Source organism: Coenobita brevimanus, chromosome 13 (genome assembly GCF_032717465.1).
Source record: "Coenobita brevimanus isolate Jiangsu-jjx chromosome 13, ASM3271746v2, whole genome shotgun sequence".
Lineage (NCBI taxonomy): Eukaryota > Metazoa > Arthropoda > Malacostraca > Decapoda > Coenobitidae > Coenobita > Coenobita brevimanus.
Window position 1 is genome coordinate 38119286 of NC_136966.1, and position 21071 is coordinate 38140356.

Below are 21071 nucleotides of genomic sequence, written 5' to 3' on the forward strand. Positions count from 1 at the left end.
GGAGTTCGCGCCTCGCTCAGGTTGCGAAAAGTTTCACTGACGAAGTGGGTGGTTACTGTCCCCCTTGAGCAAGGGGACGGGTGTGTGCGTGTGTGAAGGTCACAGCCTTGCCCTTAGATCGGACTATATGAGCTCTCAGCTTCCTTCCGGGAGGGTAAAAGCTGACAATCACGACCATCAAGTGATCCTGACCGACCCGGTGAATTACACATACACACACACACACTATTTAATGCAAAATTTAACACCATTGGTTAGTATGGAATATCGCTGTATTACTAAGTGTTTGAGGCAAAAAGGTTGAATTTAGTTGCTGATTCAGTGTCGCTGATAGCCCAGATGCAATACCTGTCATTTATTCTAATTCTTTACTGACTTCGCTGCACGTGTGATTCTGCAGGATGGCATTTGGTGCACCGCTTGCCCTGCCGCCTCATACTTGCCACGCTCACAGGTCATACTTTAGGTTCCGCATTGTTGGCTTGAAAATGCGTCCAAGCAGGGCATATTTCTGGCGCTAAGCAGCAGAATTGAAGGAGTACTCATTACACCAAGCTTTACATGTAATAATAGATAGATAAATAGATTGATAGATAAAGTTATAGCTAATTACATAGGTAGACAGATAAGTACTGTACGTTGTTAGGTGGTGAAAGAGTGGACTACTATCATATCAGATCGATCTCGCCTAAATTAGGGAACACAGTGAGAATTGAAAAAAATCAGATAAAATAAACTTAATTTCTCTTCTACAGGATCCACCGAAATATAATAAAATATTCCCACTAATACCCTTACCCAGCCCCAGAAGAGATAAATACCGTCACACCAGTCCTAAAAGAGAAAAGTACCGTCACACCAGTCCTAAAAGAGAAAAGTACCGTCACACCAGTCCTAAAAGAGAAATATACCGGTACCGTCACACCAGCCCTAAAAGAGATAAATACCATCACACCAGTCCTATCTATCTATATACCTGGGCTGCATCCCCCAAGGAAAGGGAGGTAGCCGAGACAGGACGACACACTCCCCATTTACTCATCCATTCAAACACATTCATTCGCATCTTAGCCCCAAAGGGAAGAAGGGACAGATCCTCACTGCATCACACCGCACAAGGGTCAACTGCACAGTGCAATCACCAGTCCTAAAAGATAAAAATACCATCACACCAGCGGCATATCTGTATCGACGGTTCACAATCAGTCCTTAAGGGTGTGAAGTCACTAGTTGGCACGTGGAAAGACTGCCGAACCTCAGGGGACTGTCCAGCGTCCTTACTGGTACTGCACCGCAAATTACGCCACTAACAGAGCACGAAGAGTGATGAATGGGTGAAAACGAGACAACGCCTGGGGTTAGGTTAGGATGAGCAGGCTGACCCACCCACCCACCTCTCCAGCTAAGGACGGTCACAGGGCCACTCTCACCTCCAGCTCACCACACCAAGCCACACCACAACACGCCACATCATACTACACCACTTCGCACACCGTAACACCGAGCCACACCACACCACCCCGCACACCACAACACGTAACACTGAGTCGCACCACACCACCCCGCACACCACAGCACGTAACACCGAGCCACACCACCCCACCCCACACACCACAGCACATAACACCGAGCCACACCACACCACCCCGCACACCACATCACACTGAGCCACATCACACCACACCATACCATCTCGCACACCACAACACAGCACGCCATATAGCCCATGCCGAACCACACTATTATTTTATAGCCACAGCTGGAGATATTATAATCACTATTTTTTTTTCTTTTTTCACAAGCGTAGCCATTTTCAGTGACGTACATTTATTTCCAGAAGTGTAGCCTTTTTTTTTTTTTTTTTCAGTACCAAAGGCTCTTCTCACCTCCGTAGCCCTCTCATCTTGCTAGTCACAGACATAACTTTCTTTTTATTGTATATAAGAGTCGTAAAAAAACTAAATACCAAGTGTGCTTTGTAGTGTGTGTTTCTTCGTCATGCTGAGCTGAGCTGGTATTCAAAGCTACACATGTGTCCTTCACCTCTTATTAGTCACCAAATTTAGATAGATAGACTGATAAACAGATAGGTAGACAGAGAGATATATAGATAGATAAATAGTGTATATATAAAATGTTGCACATTTGTGGTGCGATGGAGAATAACACACAGGTCAAGAATTCATAATTACCAGCACCACCAAGAGAATAGGAGTTCCATTCTACAAATAATTTCAAACTTCATCGCTCCCAGGGTGCAGATGATATATTGATGGTGGTTACTTTACTGATTCAGACACTTTATGTTTGGATGAATGGAAATAACCTTGCACATTTGCACCGTGATCCTACCGTTAGGTTTTCTGTCATCCCAGAAACGGTGAGACAGATGCACGAGTGGGTTGGTAGACACGGATGAAAATGTAACCTCCGTCAACGTTCGGTGTCGGAAGTATAAAAAATGTAATTAGGGTATAAGGTTACCATTGAGAGTGTTTATAGCTGGCTGTCTACTGTACTTTACACACGAAACTCAGGTGTTACTTGTTCAGCTCAGCAAAATTACTACCGGTGCTATGCCACCTCTTGTTTCCCCTCCAGGCTCCACGCCTATCACCAGAAAGTAGTCAGCAGCTTGAATCTCTAGTTAATAATCTGATCTCTTAGAAACTAGTTTAATCTGAATATCTTATTAACACTGAGACTACTGTAACTCATCTTCAGCTGTATGGTGTTAGCTGGACAATAACAGTGGTCCCGAACATAAGAAAGTTCCAGGAAATTATTTCAGGTTCTTGTCAGGACAGAGAACCGTACCTCATGAGCATGACCGGTGCTTCTAAGGGACGTAGTGGTCATTGTGACGGTGGTATAGTTGGTCTGTTTTTATCTTCGGGAACTGGGCCTCTCCTACAGCTTGGATATTAAGTCGTGTTTGGGTGAAATTCGATGAGCCTTAATGAGATAAGAATGAGCCTCCTCCGTTAAGAGTCAAATTAATTCTCCAGTCTAACTACACCCAGCCATCAGCTGAGATGAAAAAGGTAGCAGATCTATGTCACGTTAGACTAAGCGCAATATGACAGCCTTGACCTGGTATGCTGACGGTTGCAGGTGCACCCCGCGGAGGGTCAGCTGTCGAGTCACCCGTTACCTTGACCGGATTCACTGGCCGCCGTAGACGAAAACACCTTGACAGAGGAGTGTCGTCTGCGCAGATGATAATATTCTGGTTGTGAAGGGGTTACTGGAACGTTTCGATTCCCTTCACTACTTGGGATCTCGTTTAAATTGAGTATAATCGTTTGTGTTGGCAGGAGGAAAAATTAAAGACGTTGCTGTACGATGGGGATATTGGTGAAATTTCTAACATCTTCATAACTCAGGATCTCCTTAGCTGAATAAACTACAATAGCGGTATCAAGAAACTAATGCTAATTATGTGATAAAATTTCTATCCTCCTCTTAAAAAGAAATCGTCTGGAGCAAGCAGGAATAAAATGTATACATCGTATTGATGAGATTTAGTGAAGTGTCTGACAGAGATCAGTGATAATTTTCATCGTCAGAGATGTGATTGTTTGACTGTGAGGTAAATTAAAGGAATAAGTGATTTAGTCATCTTTGGCAGGGAAAACTATTTCCTGTTCTGAGTTTCTCTCTGCTGAATGTTATCGTTTAATCCTAACCAAATAATATCCGAATATAAGTTCATTGCTTGGAAAGAGTAATTCCTTCAATTCTATTACGTACATTTTATTCATTATCTCGTGAAGATATTTATTCAGCTTACAAGAGCCCCATCATAGTGAAGGGGTTAATGAAAGCTAAATCTAACCTCTCCGGTTCTAAAACTTTTCCTAATCAAAATATAATATTTTGGTACCAGCAAGAATAAATTACTGAACTTCCTTATTGTAATGGTTATAAATTCCGTAACTGCCTTATTGTAATGGTTATAAATTATATAACAGCCTTATTGTAATGGTTAAAAGTTACAAAGAAAAGGAACACACACACACACACACACACACACACACACACACACACACACACACACACACACACACACACACACACACACACACACCATGTCTGTAGGCAGTGACGTCCCCGCTTTCACTCTCCAAGGGAAACCTCTGCTGGTAATCCACCCCGGCCTGCTAGACAGGAGCCACATGCGAGGCTTCAACATACTGTCCAGTTCTGACAGGAATACGGAATAAGAAACTCTCTAACTGTACCAGCAACACGGAACAAGAAAGACTGTCTAACTGCCAGGGATAAGGAGTAAAAAAACCGCCACACTAACCCTGTCAGCAATACAGAACAAGCCACACGCATTAACACTGCCAGCAATACGCTACAAGAAACTGACCGTGCCAGGAATATGGCACAAAAAAGACTGCCAGGAATACGGAACAAGAAACGGACAGTGCCAGGAACACGGAACAAGAAACAAATTGCTAGAAATACGGAACAAGAAACAGACTCTACCAGGAATACGGAACAAAAAACAGATTGCCAGGAATACGGAACAAGAAACAAACTCTGTCAAGAATACGGAACAAGAAACATACTGTGCCAGAAATACGGAACAAAAAACACTCTCTAACTCTGACAGGAACACAGAACAAGTAGCAGACTCTGTCAAGAAGACGGAACAAGAAACAAACTCTTACTTTCCTAGGGGTAAGGAACAAGGAACACTTTCTCTGCCAGGAATGCTGAACAACAGGACATGAAACATGAATTGTTTATATTTCCGGTATGTCCACTCCAACTTGTATGGCTCATACTGTGTCCATTATAACTTGTACTGCATATATTGTGTCCATTATAACTTGTACTGCATATATTGTGTCCATTATAACTTGTACTGCATATATTGTGTCCATTATAACTTGTACTGCATATATTGTGTCCATTATAACTTGTACTGCATATATTGTGTCCATTATAACTTGGCCTAAAATTTACTGTACATCTCTCCATTTTGAATGTAGTAATAGTCACGAAAAAATGGAAAGGATAAAGAGCCTTATTGTTGTACTGTATTTTGCCACTGAACTGGAGGAAGTAGATGCAATATTACAAAACTGTTCACCAAGTTAAAGTAAGCAAACTTCAATTTTTTAAAAAATGCCTCATATCTGTATATGTACAAATGGCGTCAACACTTGACGAGAAATTTTCTTATTCCTAAATCTTTTTCTTTATCAACAAGAATACAAAAGTACGATAAAGATATCTTTTGGCATTTTTTGTGACACGTCGTAAACATGCTGTATCATAGACATATATTCCTATCTAAAACTGTGTACGATAGAAATATAAAAAAAAAAGGTCAGGCCTTTATTGCTTTATTTTTTAACGTGGGTGAGAGTCGCTAGTTGAAACTAACTAATAAATCCTTAGAAAGCTATCCTTAGCAGTCTTCAGCATGGTCAGCCCTGTAGGAACAGTTGGTCTCATACTGTAATTTTAACCCCTTACCTGCCATTACCTACTTTGCACTTTATTTTGACTAACGTCAGACAGTTTTGATATGCTCGAGAGTAACTTAGTACGCTGAAAAATTATAGTAACGCACTTGCCGGGAATAAAGAAGTTCGTATTTTATTCCAGCCTCCGACAGACGACTTTATTCAAATGACACAAACTCACCACGACCGAAGTGCTAATTTATGAAGAGGAATGAAAACCTCCGATTCTGACGAACTTTTAAGGAATGCCGGAGTTTCGATCACCCTGCATGCAACATTACATAGTGCTTCCAGCAACGATACGGAGGCAACCCTTCAGAAAACTCTTGTCAAGAACTGTGGGCTCTCGTTTCGTCATTTAAGGTGTAACCAAATCACAACATTTGCGCATCACTGTAGATTATTTCCGCAACATCCAAGTGATTATATTCAACTTTGGAATGGCCTCTCGTATAACTGAGGTTAAGGAAGAACGAACAGCCTCCATTCATGTATTATCCATTTTTCCTTTGCCCATCAGGAGTATAATGTCCTGGGCCAGGCTACTGATTCCTATCATTTAAGGTGGGTGACCAATCTGACTCGCCCCTAAGTAGCATTAGGTGGGCAGTAAACTCCAGTCATCTCTCGGATATCAACATTAACGAGCCCCATCCACCTGGAGCGCCGTCACCAGCACACCACCAGGTTTTCAGACCACCAGGAGTCTTAAAGTCTCTAAGCTTAACAAAAATCGTCGTGGAGTTCCGAGAATTCAGTGAAAAAGACGTTATCGTACGTACTGAAGTGGTTGAGAGTTCGGCCAAGTGTTCTCTGCTTACTGACATTATGATCTTATTTCCTGTGAGAGCAGCTTCAAAGAAATGATAAAAGGAAGATAAGGAAACTATTGGTGCAGGAAGCGTCCTGGTTGTTATTTTAATTACTTCATTAATGATGAGACTCTCTCATATATATATATATATATATATATATATATAAATATATATATAAATATATATATTTTATATATATATATATATATATATATATATATATATATCATCATCATCATCATCAGCTGTTTGAGTATCCACTGCAGGACCGGCCTATCCCGACCGAAGTCGGGACGATACAGCCAATGTATCTCTACCAAGTGGCTTAGGCTGTCTGGTAGAGATTGTATGTAGGGTGAGAAGTGGTTGTAAGTGTAACTGTAGTGGCTTTGGATGTGTGTGTAGTCTGTGAACCAAGTGTAATCGGCCCGCGCAAGCCGACTGGGTGCAAGCATATTTTACAGTAAGCGACACTGGTCCAACCACAGCACCCCCTGTGTCCGCCAATGCAGTACGTGGCCGGGTGAACACTTCCAAAGTTTATTACCCTGGCGGTATATATATATATATATATATATATATATATATATATATATATATATATATATATATATATATATATATATATATATGTGTGTGTGTGTGTGTGTGTGTGTGTGTGTGTGTGTGTGTGTGTGTGTGCTTGTATATGTAGTAGCGAGTTTACAAAGTCGAGGTCGCTCTGTTCCCTGTAGATCAGAGTTCCTCAATTACATTCTATGAAGGTCCAGTTGTACAATCTTCCGATGTGTCAGGGGTCCAGACGTAAAACCTTGTATTTAATATTAATGGTGGAATAAACTACTTGCATTTATTTTAGGATGCAGAGTAATTAGTTCTTTAAAATATACCGAAACTGTGCGGAGTTAATACCCTGAGAAAAACTGAAATCGCTTCAGATATTGTCTTCTGTTGTTAAGGTGGTTATATAAGACACAAAAGTCAGTTCTCCAGACTCCCACCTTCACAAAGAGACAAGATGGCGTTCATATATTGCCCAAATTACAAATACCATCCCTACATAAGCACAGTCATTAGCACTACCACCACCACTTTAGCACCATACCGTCCACCAGTAACCAGTCTTAACACTTTCAGTAACTTTCCGTCAGTTCGCCAACTGAACAAACCTATGACAACGATCTGTGGGTACGAGTACATGCAGAGTAGCTTGCTAAATACAGAATCCTTATGAGTAGGAATCCAGTTCTCATGTTACCAATATTTAATGCTGACGGGATCACAGTGATAATATGCTATTTAGTATTATCAGACTCATGTTACTTTGATTGATGTGAGCACCTAGAGTGACAAAAAATTAGCAGCCTCTGTGTTGATCATTTAATTCATTCGTCTGCATTGTAACCACCAAGTGGACTGCAGTAGGTAAATGTAACTGGCAACCCGATGAAATTATATTTATTTGAGCCGTATTGTGGATATAACCAAAGATGCTAAATAATGTGTTTCTTTCATTTGAGGACTATGCTGAACATTCATTGATGGAAGTCGCTGGGGTCCGTACCGAAACTCGTCACGGTCCGGATTTGGCCCGGGGTCCGCCAGCTGAGTACCATTACTGTAGAAGAAACATTGAAATTGTGAAGTACATCGTCAGTTACACAGTCCTTCAGTTTTAGTGCGGGGAATTTTGATAATGCAACGATAATTTGGGATGACTGAAGAAAATTTACTTTCCGAGCATTTCTTTCCGATTACAATTACTGATTAACAGCCTGACTTTGGGCTAGGTGTTCGGATGATTTTTTTGTAGGTAACTCCCTGGGAACATTTTATTAGCAAAAAATTTCAGTTGCAATCAAACCACACATATGCAAGGTAATAGGAGCCAGATTATCGAAACATGCAAGATGTGCCCTCCAGGAAAAAAAGAAAAAAAAATCATGATTCATTCATTTCGAGATGCCTGGACACACTGATGTTTAAAATACAGGAGGTCATAGACAGAAGGAAAACAGATAGAGGAAGACAGTTCCAGAGTTGACCTGTTACATGCATGAAGAGCTGAGAGTATCGGTTAACTCTTGCATTAAAGAGTTGGACAGAGAAGAGGAGAGAGTTTGCTACAGGACGTGTGTTAGGCGCCCACCGTAATGGAGGTGGGATGCAGGCAGACACTTCAGATGTGCAGTGACTATTATAATGGCGATAGAAAAGGGATAAAGATGCAACAGTGCGTCGAAAAGACAAAGATTGAAGGGAATCGATAGGAGTAGAGCTGACGAGACAAAAACTTAAGCTTGGACTTTTGCGCTGTCATTAGCCGCGGGTCTGTGATTAATATATCTGTAACGTGTACCTATAATTTCATGTCTCATCAACCACCAAATGAAAAGTAAGTCAAAAAATAAAATAGTTGTTAGCCATGAAGCCACATTTACTTACAAAATAATGGCACGTGTGGAAGACTCAAGGGTCAGACGAGGCCGGAATACTGACGACTGACTTCTTGACAGGCTCTTGGCTGTACTGGCGCACACTTCTGTATAGATTTATTATTCCTGAATACTTCCAAATAGAGACGTATGCCAGAACTGTAGGTTTTACAACAAACACTTACTTCTCATTTTGGGACGCTTAATGATCTTTGTTATGCATGGTTCAGAGCAGAGTCAGCACTGAAATGTTGAAATCAGCAGTTGGTGTTTGTGAATCACCAGTGCAAGTATGTCCAGTATGGCGTAACTCACTATATACTGACACGGTGAAGTCGCCTCTACGGCAACCCACGCAACACTCGATACACTTTTACTTCTTCTATATATACCGTACCTCTACAATACTATATTATTTTATCTAAACTCGTAAGTAGAAACGTAACGAAATGCGTAACTGTTATTTTAGCATAATTTCACATCACTGTCAATGTACTGCATCACGTGCGAGGGGAAGACCGTCAGGTGGGAGTGTGCGAGGTTCCCTTCCTCCCTCCGTCTCCCACAACACTGGCCACACTCTCTAATCTAACACACGCCACTCAGCCCTTCCTCCCTCCCTCCCTACCGCCCTTCCTCCCTCCGTCCCTCCCTGCCTTACATCCTCCCACCTTTCCATTATTCATCGCCCCTCCCCTCGGTCTTCCTCCCACCCTTCCATCCACCCTCCCAATCTTCCTCTATCCATTCACACTTAAGTTTTTCTTCGTGTTTTTCCTTACGGCCTGCCATACCTCCATTTTTTCCTGTTTCCAGAGCCCCATCCTTCTATTCTCCTTTCCACACGCCTCTCTGTCTACTGTCTCCCTCTCCGTCTGGTTTTCCTCCTCCCCACGCTGCCTCCCATCCTTCCCTCAACCCCTCAACCAACATGTACCTTCCATCTCCACAGGTAACCATGTGAATGAAGGGGGAGAGAAGGGGAGGTGCAGAGTACGTGGAACACTGCAGTAACCCAAATTTGTATTCAGGTTAGATAATATCCCCTAGTGGTACATACACTGCCAGCTGGTTACTAAGTTTACGTGTATTGTTCTCAGTGGTTCCTATGCTCCCTCTCCGAACCTAATGACCGACAATAACGTGGGTTGGATTCACTACGATGACTTCGAACCTCCAGAAGTATTTTTAAAAAAGTATTATCACTGTACCAGAGATTCTTAACTCTAGCTTTTGATATAATTCTTAGTTGCATTTTTACAGCTTTTATTTTATTCAATCTATTTATTTTCCTGAGTTTGCCGTACATGGGAATTAGCCAGAAAGGAATGGACCTGCCGCAGAAGTATGCAGACACCCTGAGGAGAGCAGAACACCAATTACAGTCACTGGGGCAAGCTGTTTAAGTCCTCCCCTTCACCGCAACTGTTCCACATTCCTCTAACGGTTAGCCAAAGCCTTAAGTCGCTCCAGTAGCCTTAGTAAAAGAAAAAAATAATGAAAAATAAGTAGTTCATGACTGCAGTGCAAGTGCATAATAATCACATAAAAGTGATGAAAATGTACTAAAAGAATGTACTCACCACACACACACACACACACACACACACACACACACACACACACTCTCTCTCTCTCTCTCTCTCTCTCTCTCTCTCTCTCTCTCTCTCTCTCTCTCTCTCTCTCTCTCTCTCTCTCTCTCTCTCTCTCTCTCTCTCTCTCTCAGGTTTCAGTGGATGACCTCCAATACTGGGGCACAATGTCAAGTACTGTATTCATGCAAACACCAAACGATTTTATTCTGCTAAGGGAGATCCATCACAGTCACATGATTTGTTAGTCTCCGTAAAACCTTTGTTGCAAGAGATACGACTAGAAACTTAACTGAGCCAACACCAGATCATTCTATTTAGCTAAGAAATCCTGGGAGTCATGGGTTTTAGATCGATTTGTCTTTAGGTTTTTGATGTCGTGGATGGACTCAGTTGGCAATTCTATTCTGGCATACGGAGGATGATTTGGTTCGGCATGAAAAAACTGCATCTTTTTTTTACTCACTTATTTCTTTCGTTGCTTTAGGTACACTTAAGAAACTTATTCAGGTTAACACTGGATTAGTTTGTTCATCTGAGAGTCATCGTAGGGTCGAAGGGTTTGCAACAGTATCAGGCTAACACCGAATGATATTGCTAATTAAAAAAATAAATAAATGAAAATAGGGTAGTGAAGCAGCCTTTGCCAGTACACAAGGGAGGTATTTAGAAAGACTCTTAACCAGTCTTTGCCATATCGAGTCGGTTTTAGATTTGGTGTACTTATCTATTTTTCACTTTAATATCCACTCAAGTTTAAGTCTGAAATGATTTGTAGTTTTCATTCGCAGTTGACACTTGTACTATATTACAAGTTGCGTAGGGGACATCATTGCATCTCTTCCTTAGCGATTTATTTTACGTACTGCACCTTAACCTTCTCTTGTATATCCTTTATATCAACGAAGTATCGATATCGTTTGCAGCATTAACACACAATATATTACTGACGTTTAATGTGCAAAATAGATCGCTTGGGAAGAGGTGCCACGAAATCACCACACACTTAGAATCCGATTCTTAAATTCAGGAAAGTTTTAAGCAGTTCCAGGAAGATAAAAGTAAAGACCAGCAATCATACCCACGACTTGGAAAAAAAAAAAAATCCTAGGTATGGTACCACCCTTGACCACTTTCTCACCCCGACATCGCAGCCTGTAGGAGGGAGCGTGAGGTCGCTGAAAGCACGATCAAGCAAGACTGAAGGGTAAGCACTGCAAGTATGGCAAGAAATTTAACAGTAAACAAAAACTCGACTTGACCTTTATTTACTAGTGGACGCTTTGTCATAAGACAGGAGTGACAGGAGCCTGTGCCTGTGGGTAGATAGACGGGGGAGGGTAGATGGGAGCTATTACGTAAAGGGATCCCATGAGCTATACTGAAAACGTCTTACTTTCTGTGTGTACGAGCAGAAATAGTTCATGCATAGTGCTTTCTTAGCCACACCCATTAATAGACTTGACTGAGTATAATGCTTGAATGACATAGCGATACCTTAACCTGACCCAGATTTTCATCCTTTTCCAGTTTCTTTTTACATTCTTATACCTCAGCTTGACCCAGATTTTCTTCTTTTTACAGCTTCTTTCCCGTAGGTCAGTGACAGAAAGAAAAAAAAAATGCCTTTCCATAGCACTTCTTCATGAGCAGCACCCTATTTTAACTGTAATCTGTTGTTACTACACGGCATTCAAGATGGAGAGATGACAACTTTAGGCTAACTTAAAGTGAAGAATATAATTACGGAAATGGGGAATGATACAGGATATGTGTGGGGACTTTCTCCTGGTGTGGCGGGTCGGCAGTGTGGCAGGAGGCCACGCCCACTCCCTCCACGTAAGGGAAACGCTTATTGTGTACAGTACCACTCTTGTCTGTCTCCGATTCTCTAACAAGCCACTAATAAATACCATTAATTTACACTAAATTTTTGCTATGTGTCAAAAATGCCTTCCGGCATATCAACTTTTTTCTTACATGGGGAACAGGTGAATCAGCCATATAGATACCAGTGGAAAGGTAATAGGCAGCCTTAATGGAATTTACTGTGCATTTATTGAAAAAACACACAGCATATCTGACAAACCTTTCTTGGCATCTTTACATGGGTTGTCAGTCATATGGTGTGTCAGGCTTGAGTTGCGGTGTGTTCAGCGGTGTGAGGGGAGTGCGGCGAAGTGCCACATGTTGCTGTCAACATCAAACAGAAGACAAAACCAAAAGGTTCAGTGGCAAATGAAAGTCGCAACTCAGACTAAGCGTGGTAACTTTCTCTTCTGACCACGCTCGTGCGAGGTAGAACAGCTCAGTACCTACAACAGAGTTAAAGGATTATGTGAGGTATTGCATTCTTTGAAATTGAAATGTCCACTAAAAGCTACCACTGTGCTCATAGTGTTGTTCTGTGGCTGACAGCTCTAGAATATTACGGTTTAAATTATCAGTCAAGGATGAGTGAATTCTGTGTGATCCCATGTTAAACTGAACTGGTTGTTTTGTTGCCGTCACTCGTGACGTCATTCATGACATGATATTAAAAAATATGTTACGAATGAAGTGTTTACTTACTTTATTCTATTTATCACAGACACAGTATAATATTACGTATAACCAGCAAGTCATAGCTGTGGTATCCTGTAGAAAAAATAAAGTTGTTAGGCCTACCTTCTAGTTTAAACAATTTCCACCTTGTAGATGGCATTCCTCTTCATCTTTTTTTTTTCTTTTTTTGTCAGATAAGGGAGCACAGATAGAGCACTGAAAAAGGTAATAGAATATTGTAAACTAGACACACGTATGATAACTGAAACAATACTGCAGAGTTGCATAATCATTAACCCAAACAATGGCAAACAGGTGTGGAAGTGATTATCATTTACACCACACTCCCATGCACAAAAGTGCGTGCACACACACACACACACACACACACACACACACACACACACACACACACACACTCCAGCATAACTCTCGCGTACATAGAGACCAACGCCTATGTGTGCAGAAGTTTCTCATGGGCAAATAGAGAGCGATGTACTAAACAGAGTGGACAAATATGCACATTGCGACACACAGGGACGCTTTGCTATGAGGCGTCTCCCAGGCTGAATAAAATCGTGTGACGGTACCGGTATCGAGAATAACGTGAAATTACTTCTTTGTACTGAATGGGTTTATGCAGCCTTCGTTTAGCCCTTTCAGACCGGGTACGTCTTTTGTAGTTTGTTCTTGCTATCCTGTGAACTGTTTCATTCAGCTTAGGAAGGATAAATATTAGCGAGGGATTTAATTTAGGGTATAATCTAACGTTTACATTTCAGAAGTCTCCTAAACTGTATAAAATCATGTGAAGATATCGTAAAAACAAGAAATACGTCATCGGAGTGAAGGGATGGACTACTTGTAATACGAGTGATCTTCCCTAAATCAAATCTCGTGGCAGCAACAGGACTGACGTATAACAAGTGCATCACACTCAGTATTTTCACCAGCAATCCGTTCAACAGAGAGAAAAACAATAATAAGGACTACTCAGGGTGCATCAACAGCGCCGATTATTTAGCCTTAACACTTGACGTTGCATTATTACCCTGACCTTCGACCTGTTGCCCTCGAAATCATAGTACTTCATTCTTGCCTGATCCTTAACGCTTCCACCAGCTGCTGATCAAAGCTGTCTGGGTTGACCTTGCCTTGAAACTAACTTTTTACCTACTGATTTCAGTTGAATCTCATCATCCTTGGCTGACCATCAATTCTTCCACCTAGTTGGTTCAGACTGAATGAAAACAGTTTGAGTTATAAGGTACAAAATTTGGCCTTGTTCTGTGACCTTGCTCTTTGACCTATTGTTTTAAAAATCGAATCCCTTCATTCTTGCGTTATCCTCATCCCTCCTTGAAGTTTAGTCAAAATCGGATAAAAACTGTTTGACCTAATCATGTAACCTTTATCCATGACCTTTCCTTCTGACCCTGACCTTCGACTGGTTGTTTTCAAAATCGAATGCCTTTATTCTTGCCTTACCTTGAACATGTGACCTTGACCTTGATCTTATGTTCTTAAAATACAGTAGATCATCTCCTGATTATTCCCAATATCTAGTTTCTTCGTTCTTGTCTCGCCCTCAAAATTTGCACGAAGTTTGCTCTAAATCGGATTAAACTTGTCTAAGTTGATTTTGTAAGGCCAAGCTCTAACGCAGTTGTGTGACCTTGACCCTTAACTTCTTGTTCTCAAAAACAGTTGGACTATTCCTTGTCTGTTCCTCACCCCATCCGCCAAGTTTGGTTTAGATCAGATTAAAACTGGGCTAGTAATTTTAACACGCGCGTCGAGTACAGCGTATCCCGCTCTTCCTTCGCTGCCGTCAGTGTAATGAGAGGGGATAATCGACAGTAACACCTCCCTATCGTGATAATATCGCCAGTTTTGCTTCGTTCATTAGCCCTTTTCCGCGAGGAATTTCCCTTACCTGAATATGTTTATCTGGCATTCGCGCAGCAATAAACGAGTTAGTAGAAAGGTGTGAGTGTGCTTTTTGTTGCAGCTTTCCAATATGAATCCTAGAGGACAAGAAACATTGGAGAGATATGTCTGTGGAGCTTCAGCAGTAAAGAGCGACGACCATGGGTTTACAAGGTTACAACATATGCCGAAAGAATAATCCCCCTAGCTAGACGTTATTGGATTATATAGCCCTGTTAGGGTGACGGGAGAGCGCTACCCCTCCCAACACGGCAGCCTCCCCTGCAACGTACGCCGAGTAAGAGTATTCTCAACAATAGAAAACAACACTCATATGCGGTTGTGCATTTGTGTAAAACATGAAACAGTTCTGCGTCGTAAATACAAAAGGATGGAGTGACGGTAGCCGTATTGTGGCTGATGTTAGAGGTTTTAATACAACTTTATCCTGAGCGATTTATTTTCCTTCTTACACCTCAGTATTTTCTTCCACTATTTATATGTCTGATATAATATCGAAGTATGTTGCATCAGCAACATTCATAGCGATGTTTTATGTCCCTTATACGGAGATAAACTAGTAAGAAAGAAGTGAGAACGAGCTCCCAAAGCAAAGACACTGTGGTCCATTACGTGAGAGGACGAGGCTTCAGACTCTGGACATCCCGGCACGTGTTAGTCTACTCCCTGACGGCCGAATCCCACACTCCGTCAAATGTCACCACCAAGGTCATCTTCGTCACCACAAGGGATTATGCCGAACTGAAAAAAAGGGGCTTCAGTAACCCTTTCGTGACACGTAAACAATCCTTATAATCTTGCCACCAGACGATTTTGGTCAGCCTGAAGTGGCTTGGGAGAGCTGTGAGGTAAACTAGGATCAGAAATTAACTGAAGTTCTTTATTCTCAAACAGAACGTTTTTCGTGGCAACTCTGGAGTCCTGAGTTTCTCTCGAGCTTAGTAACAACCTACTTTGTTGACCCAAATAAAATGCACAAGAGGTAATTATCAACCAAGGGCTAACATCTTCATTACGATAACATACGATTATTTGTCTATTCTGGCTAACACCTGACGATTAGATTCAACTTACGGACGACATCGTGTAGAATAAAGGCTACATCCAAAACCCTTAGTTCGACAGATATCTTGAGCTGAATGAAATTGTCTGGAGGCACGTAGAATAGGTGGAAAGAATTAGCATCATACTAAAGGGGTTAAATACGTTGGCACAGGACGAGGTGAAACGAAGTAAAAGCGGCCAGGATGACACAGCGGTGAGTCGTGCCACTAACTACATCCGTCAACTATTTGCATTGCCTGCTGCTGGAGTGGGACGCCTTCACGTGGTGGCACCGATATAACTGGGTGGCTCCACTACCAGGTTATACTAACGTTCCTCAGTTTCCTCCCTGTCTCCCAAGAAAAGGATGGTGGACTGCAGAAGGACAGTTTCAGCCAGCATTTCACTAGGTTCACGTTTCAGATGAACCTGGAGCTACAACTACTGCTTTTTACGTTGCCGGATGTTAGCGGTACTACTGATAGATGAGGTACAGCCTAACTGTGGTGCACCATCTTGGAAGTTTCATTATTATTATTATTATTATTATTTCAGTGAAGCCTTAGCAAAAGTTTCCTGAATCATCGTCGTTCATTACTCTCTCCGACGCAGATATTATTCAGCTCTGAAGGCACCCCACGTCGTGAAATTAACCCCTGAAGCACGATGACATCTCTTTCATTGTTGCTTCCCTTTTAAAACGCTTATTTAAAGCTTGGGACAGATTTTTCCATTTCGAGAGATTAGATAAAGTGTTTGGTAAGCTCTGATTAACCCGAATATTTTGTTGCATACAAAATATACCTTTAAGTCCAAGGCATGAAGTACGGGATACATAGGGACTTGGCTTACAGTCTGTTTCGGGTGAGAGGTATAATATTTTGCATTCTTTTTAAGTTTTGTATATATCTTAGAAAATGCTGGATAAGGAAACATTAAAGTGTAGAATATTTTTCAGGCATAGTAACTCTGTGATAGGTTAAAATAAGACAAACACGTATACTGTATTTTACCAAGACCTTTAAGTCTTTCCGTACGCACCTCAATCTCAAAAATGATCACTGTCTACCCACAAAGTCTCTCTGTAGGTGTTCACCCCAGCCTCCACCTTGGTCGATGGTTTATATCGACGATTGAGTCCCTGATGTCCAGCAGTTCTTTTTGTTTGTAATTTGATTTGTTGTAAAGAGTTTCGTGCGAGTCAGACCAAAAGGTAACACAGAGGCAAAAAACACCAAGGAAAATGACATAAGACTGGTGCGTCAGTAACGAAGCCTTCACTCTCAGCCATTAGAGTTTGTTATGAAGCCGAAGGACATCTCCCCTAAACAAGTCCATAGTCACTAACCCTCTGCACACTACCTCCACCCACACACTGGCCACACACCGGTTCTCAGCCCCTCTGCTTTGCCTTGGCATGATCTGACTTATACCTTCATGTGCCGTACTTTTTGTTGGCTGGTTTTTAATATTTTTCGACTTATTTTTAACTACTGCTCAGATGTCGCTTCTTTTATTTACACCAAACTTCTGATTGGCACTTAGGCTAACCTTATTAATGCATTTTTATTTGTTCACCCGGATGCCCATTGTAACTAATTCTATACCTTGAACTTTTAATTCTGATTATTCTGTTACGTTTCAACCACTTTTATACGTCTGGCATTTTGTATTTAGGTCTGAGGTTAAGGTCACAGTTCCAGCACGAGATCAGAACTGTATAACTGAGCCTCGTACTGCGCTCCAACCGTGATTTCCAACATAACAGCGAGCACCGAACGTCTAGTGCTAAAACATGGCTCCAGCCTAAATAATTATTTCATATCAGTATTCACCAAGGAAAATCTAAGCCTGGTCCCTCAAGCAGCAAATATTTACCATGAGAATACGGAAAATATTCTTAGTAAAATAACCATTAGTAAGGAGGACGTATTGAAAGAAATTAACAAGTTAAAACCTCAAAAATCGCCAGGTCCGGACGATATATATGCAAAAATTATAAAAGAAACCAAAGAAGAATTATGTCAGCCACTTTTAACGTTATTTAATGACTCTTTAAGTTCAGGAGAAGTTCCCGAGGCGTGGAAAACCGCAAACGTAGTGCCCATCTTTAAAAAGGGTGATAAATCAGCTGCGTCGAATTATCGTCCGATAAGTCTAACGTCAATAGTAGGAAAAATGTTAGAGTCAATTTTGGCAAATAGGATTAGAGAACACTTAGAAAGATTTAATCTTATAAACGAAAGTCAGCACGGATTCAGGCAAGGACGATCCTGCCTCACAAATTTGTTGTCATTCTACTCGGAGGTCTATGAGGCAGTAGATAGCGATAAAGCTTACGATGTTATTTATCTGGACTTTAGTAAAGCTTTTGATAGGGTCCCACACGAAAGGTTAGTTAGAAAGGTTCGAGCACACGGTATAGACGGCGATATCTTAAAATGGATAGAATCCTGGCTGAAAGGACGAAAGCAGAGAGTATTAATAAATGGAACTAAGTCGGACTGGGGATTAGTAACTAGCGGTGTACCACAGGGTTCAGTACTCGGTCCCTTATTATTTATCATATATATAAATGATCTAGACTTAGGAGTCAATAGCAGAATCAGCAAATTTGCCGACGATACAAAAATAGGGCGTATCATTAACTCGACTGACGATTGCCATTACTTACAAAAAGACCTCGATACATTGTCCAAATGGTCTAAAACTTGGCAAATGGAATTTAACGTTGAAAAATGTAAAGTACTTAACGTAGGCAAGACCATTGGAGATACTAAATACAGCTTAGATAACAAAGAAATTAGCAAATCGGAATGCGAGAGAGATCTAGGAGTTATGATTAGTAACGACCTTAAACCTAGGCAACAGTGCATTAATGCGAGAAATAAAGCAAATAGGGTCCTAGGATTTATTTCGAGAAGCGTGAGCAATAGATCATCTAAAGTAATACTGAAACTTTATCTAGCATTAGTAAGGCCACATTTAGACTACGCAGTACAATTTTGGTGTCCTTACTATAGAATGGATATTAATTCGTTAGAAAATATACAGAGAAGAATGACTAAAATGATACATGACGTCCGGAACCTGTCATATGAAGACAGACTGAAAAGACTAAGTCTGCATTCGCTAGAGAGGCGTAGAGTAAGGGGAGACTTAATTGAGGTTTTTAAGTGGATGAATGGTATAAATAAGGGAGATATTAGCAAGGTACTTAAAGTGAGCATACAGGATAGAACTAGAAATAATGGTTTCAAACTAGAAAAATTCCGTTTCAGAAAGGAAATCGGTAGAAATTGGTTTGGTAATAGAGTAGTAGACGAATGGAATAAGCTACCTAGTAAAGTAGTTGCTGCCTCTTCCATTGAGAGTTTCAAGCATAGGCTAGATAAGCATATGACAAATAAGGGGTGGATATAGAATAAAGAAAATATTATAACCAATACTAATTCAAAAATAAATTTTCTTTTCAGGTTACACTATGATAGTCTCTATTCTCCTTTCACACTTTCCTGTAAAATGTCCACGCCAGTTTTTCTGTACGGCGTGGTGTTCTTTCTGACTTTTTCCTGCCGGCTTCGGCTGGAGGGTTTGGAGGGCGGGGGAGAGCCTTCTTCTTTGCTATCCTTATCTCATTCTAGTAGTTCAGTTACTCTTCTAGGAGCTGCCTAGCATGGGCCAACCGGCCTACTGCAGTTATCCTCTCTTCTTATGTTCTTATGTTGGAATCATAGCTACATAATTTCGGCCGGCCTACATTCTCAGAAGTTTCACAAATTCTAACGATGAACACTTCTCCATATCAACTGTATATTATAATTAGATCATATTGTTCTGTCTCATTTTCACTTTGTTATTTATTCTAGTTTGTTTTGATGTGTTTTGCAACTTTAAGACTTTTTTTTTCTTGCTACCGCCAGAGAGAAGAAACTTTTCTACATGGAGTGGTCAAATATAATGTGTTAGATATAGACGTCTTATTATTGTTTATTCTTGGTACCTGCAAACCACTTTATCCAATTTAGGAAGGACTTTTAGTAGTGATGGAAGTAGTGAAGGCTATACATGTAATCCCTACAGTTCCAAGCATATCTCCTAAGCGGAATAAAATCGTTTGACGATACGAAGAATAATCCTCAATAGACATCGTAGTGAAATATATCGAATTTATGAGTCTTTTTTAATTATATAGTCAGAAGTCTCTAGCTTTGCTTAGAATTCTTTCCTAAACGTACACAAGACAAAATGTACACACGTACTTTTGGTATACCGGGGTAGAGAAAAAAGGAAACAAAAAGCACTCGGGCCAAACACTAACAACAACAGATAACCTACACCACAACTATACTCCAAGACTGTGTTCTGTTTCACCCAGTGTATCATCCTGCCAAACCTTTTCTCATCTCACTATTCACCCTTTTGAAAGTAAGTAAATAAATAAGTAAGTAAATAAACTGACGAAGATCTCTAAGTCCCCTCTGGTCAGTTGTCGGCCACGAGAAGTCAGACAGAAAGGTCAAACTGATACCCATGGATACCATTTCTACCTTTCGACTAATCATAAGTAAGGCTCATCGAATGTCATGCAACCACGACTTAGTATTCAAGTTGTGGGAGTGGTCCAGTTCCGTCAGGTGAAAACAGACCGACTACAACACTGTCCACCCTCGCTTTCAAACCGAGGAGAGAGTGGAGTAGTGTGAGGCGATGACACTTGAGCTCCCACATCAGGTTTTTCATACCTGGCGACCCTGCCCTGAATCCTACCTTATGTTCCACTTCTGCAGCCCAGAAATCTTCAAAGGGAACCCCTAATGAGTTGAAATGAATGGTCTGGTGGCTTCAAGAATATAATAATATTAAATTGGCATCTTAATAACTCTTACCTTATGTTCTACTTTTGCAACTCAAAACTCCTCAACGGGAGGTCCCTACCGAGTTGAATAAACCCGTCTGGTAGGTGTGGGAATAAAATAAGAAAGTCGTCATGCGAGGGGTTAATGGAAATTACTTACACCTATTTGCCATGAGGGTCTCAAGATGAATAAAATTGTCTGGGAGTATCCTGCCAATACTAGAAAAAGCGACATCACAGGGAAGTGGTTGACTGTCAGGTAACGATTTATTTACTGGGGATGTAAATGGCGTGTACTTAATTTATGGCACGTGTATTCATTATAACTTACATGAAGATACCGTCAT

At 41.0% G+C, this 21071-nt stretch overlaps 1 protein-coding gene across 1 annotated transcript in view; it reads left to right on the top strand.

Moving 5' to 3' along the window:
• The first annotated feature begins 401 nt into the window (after positions 1-401).
• LOC145415519 (pancreatic triacylglycerol lipase-like) overlaps positions 402-21071 on the top strand; it is a 126799-nt gene continuing 106129 nt past the window's right edge. The window contains exons 1-3 of the mRNA XM_080284755.1: positions 402-476; positions 756-957; positions 1403-1578. Coding sequence (XP_080140881.1) covers positions 402-476; positions 756-957; positions 1403-1578 — 453 coding nt within the window. The remainder of the gene's footprint in view (positions 477-755; positions 958-1402; positions 1579-21071) is intronic.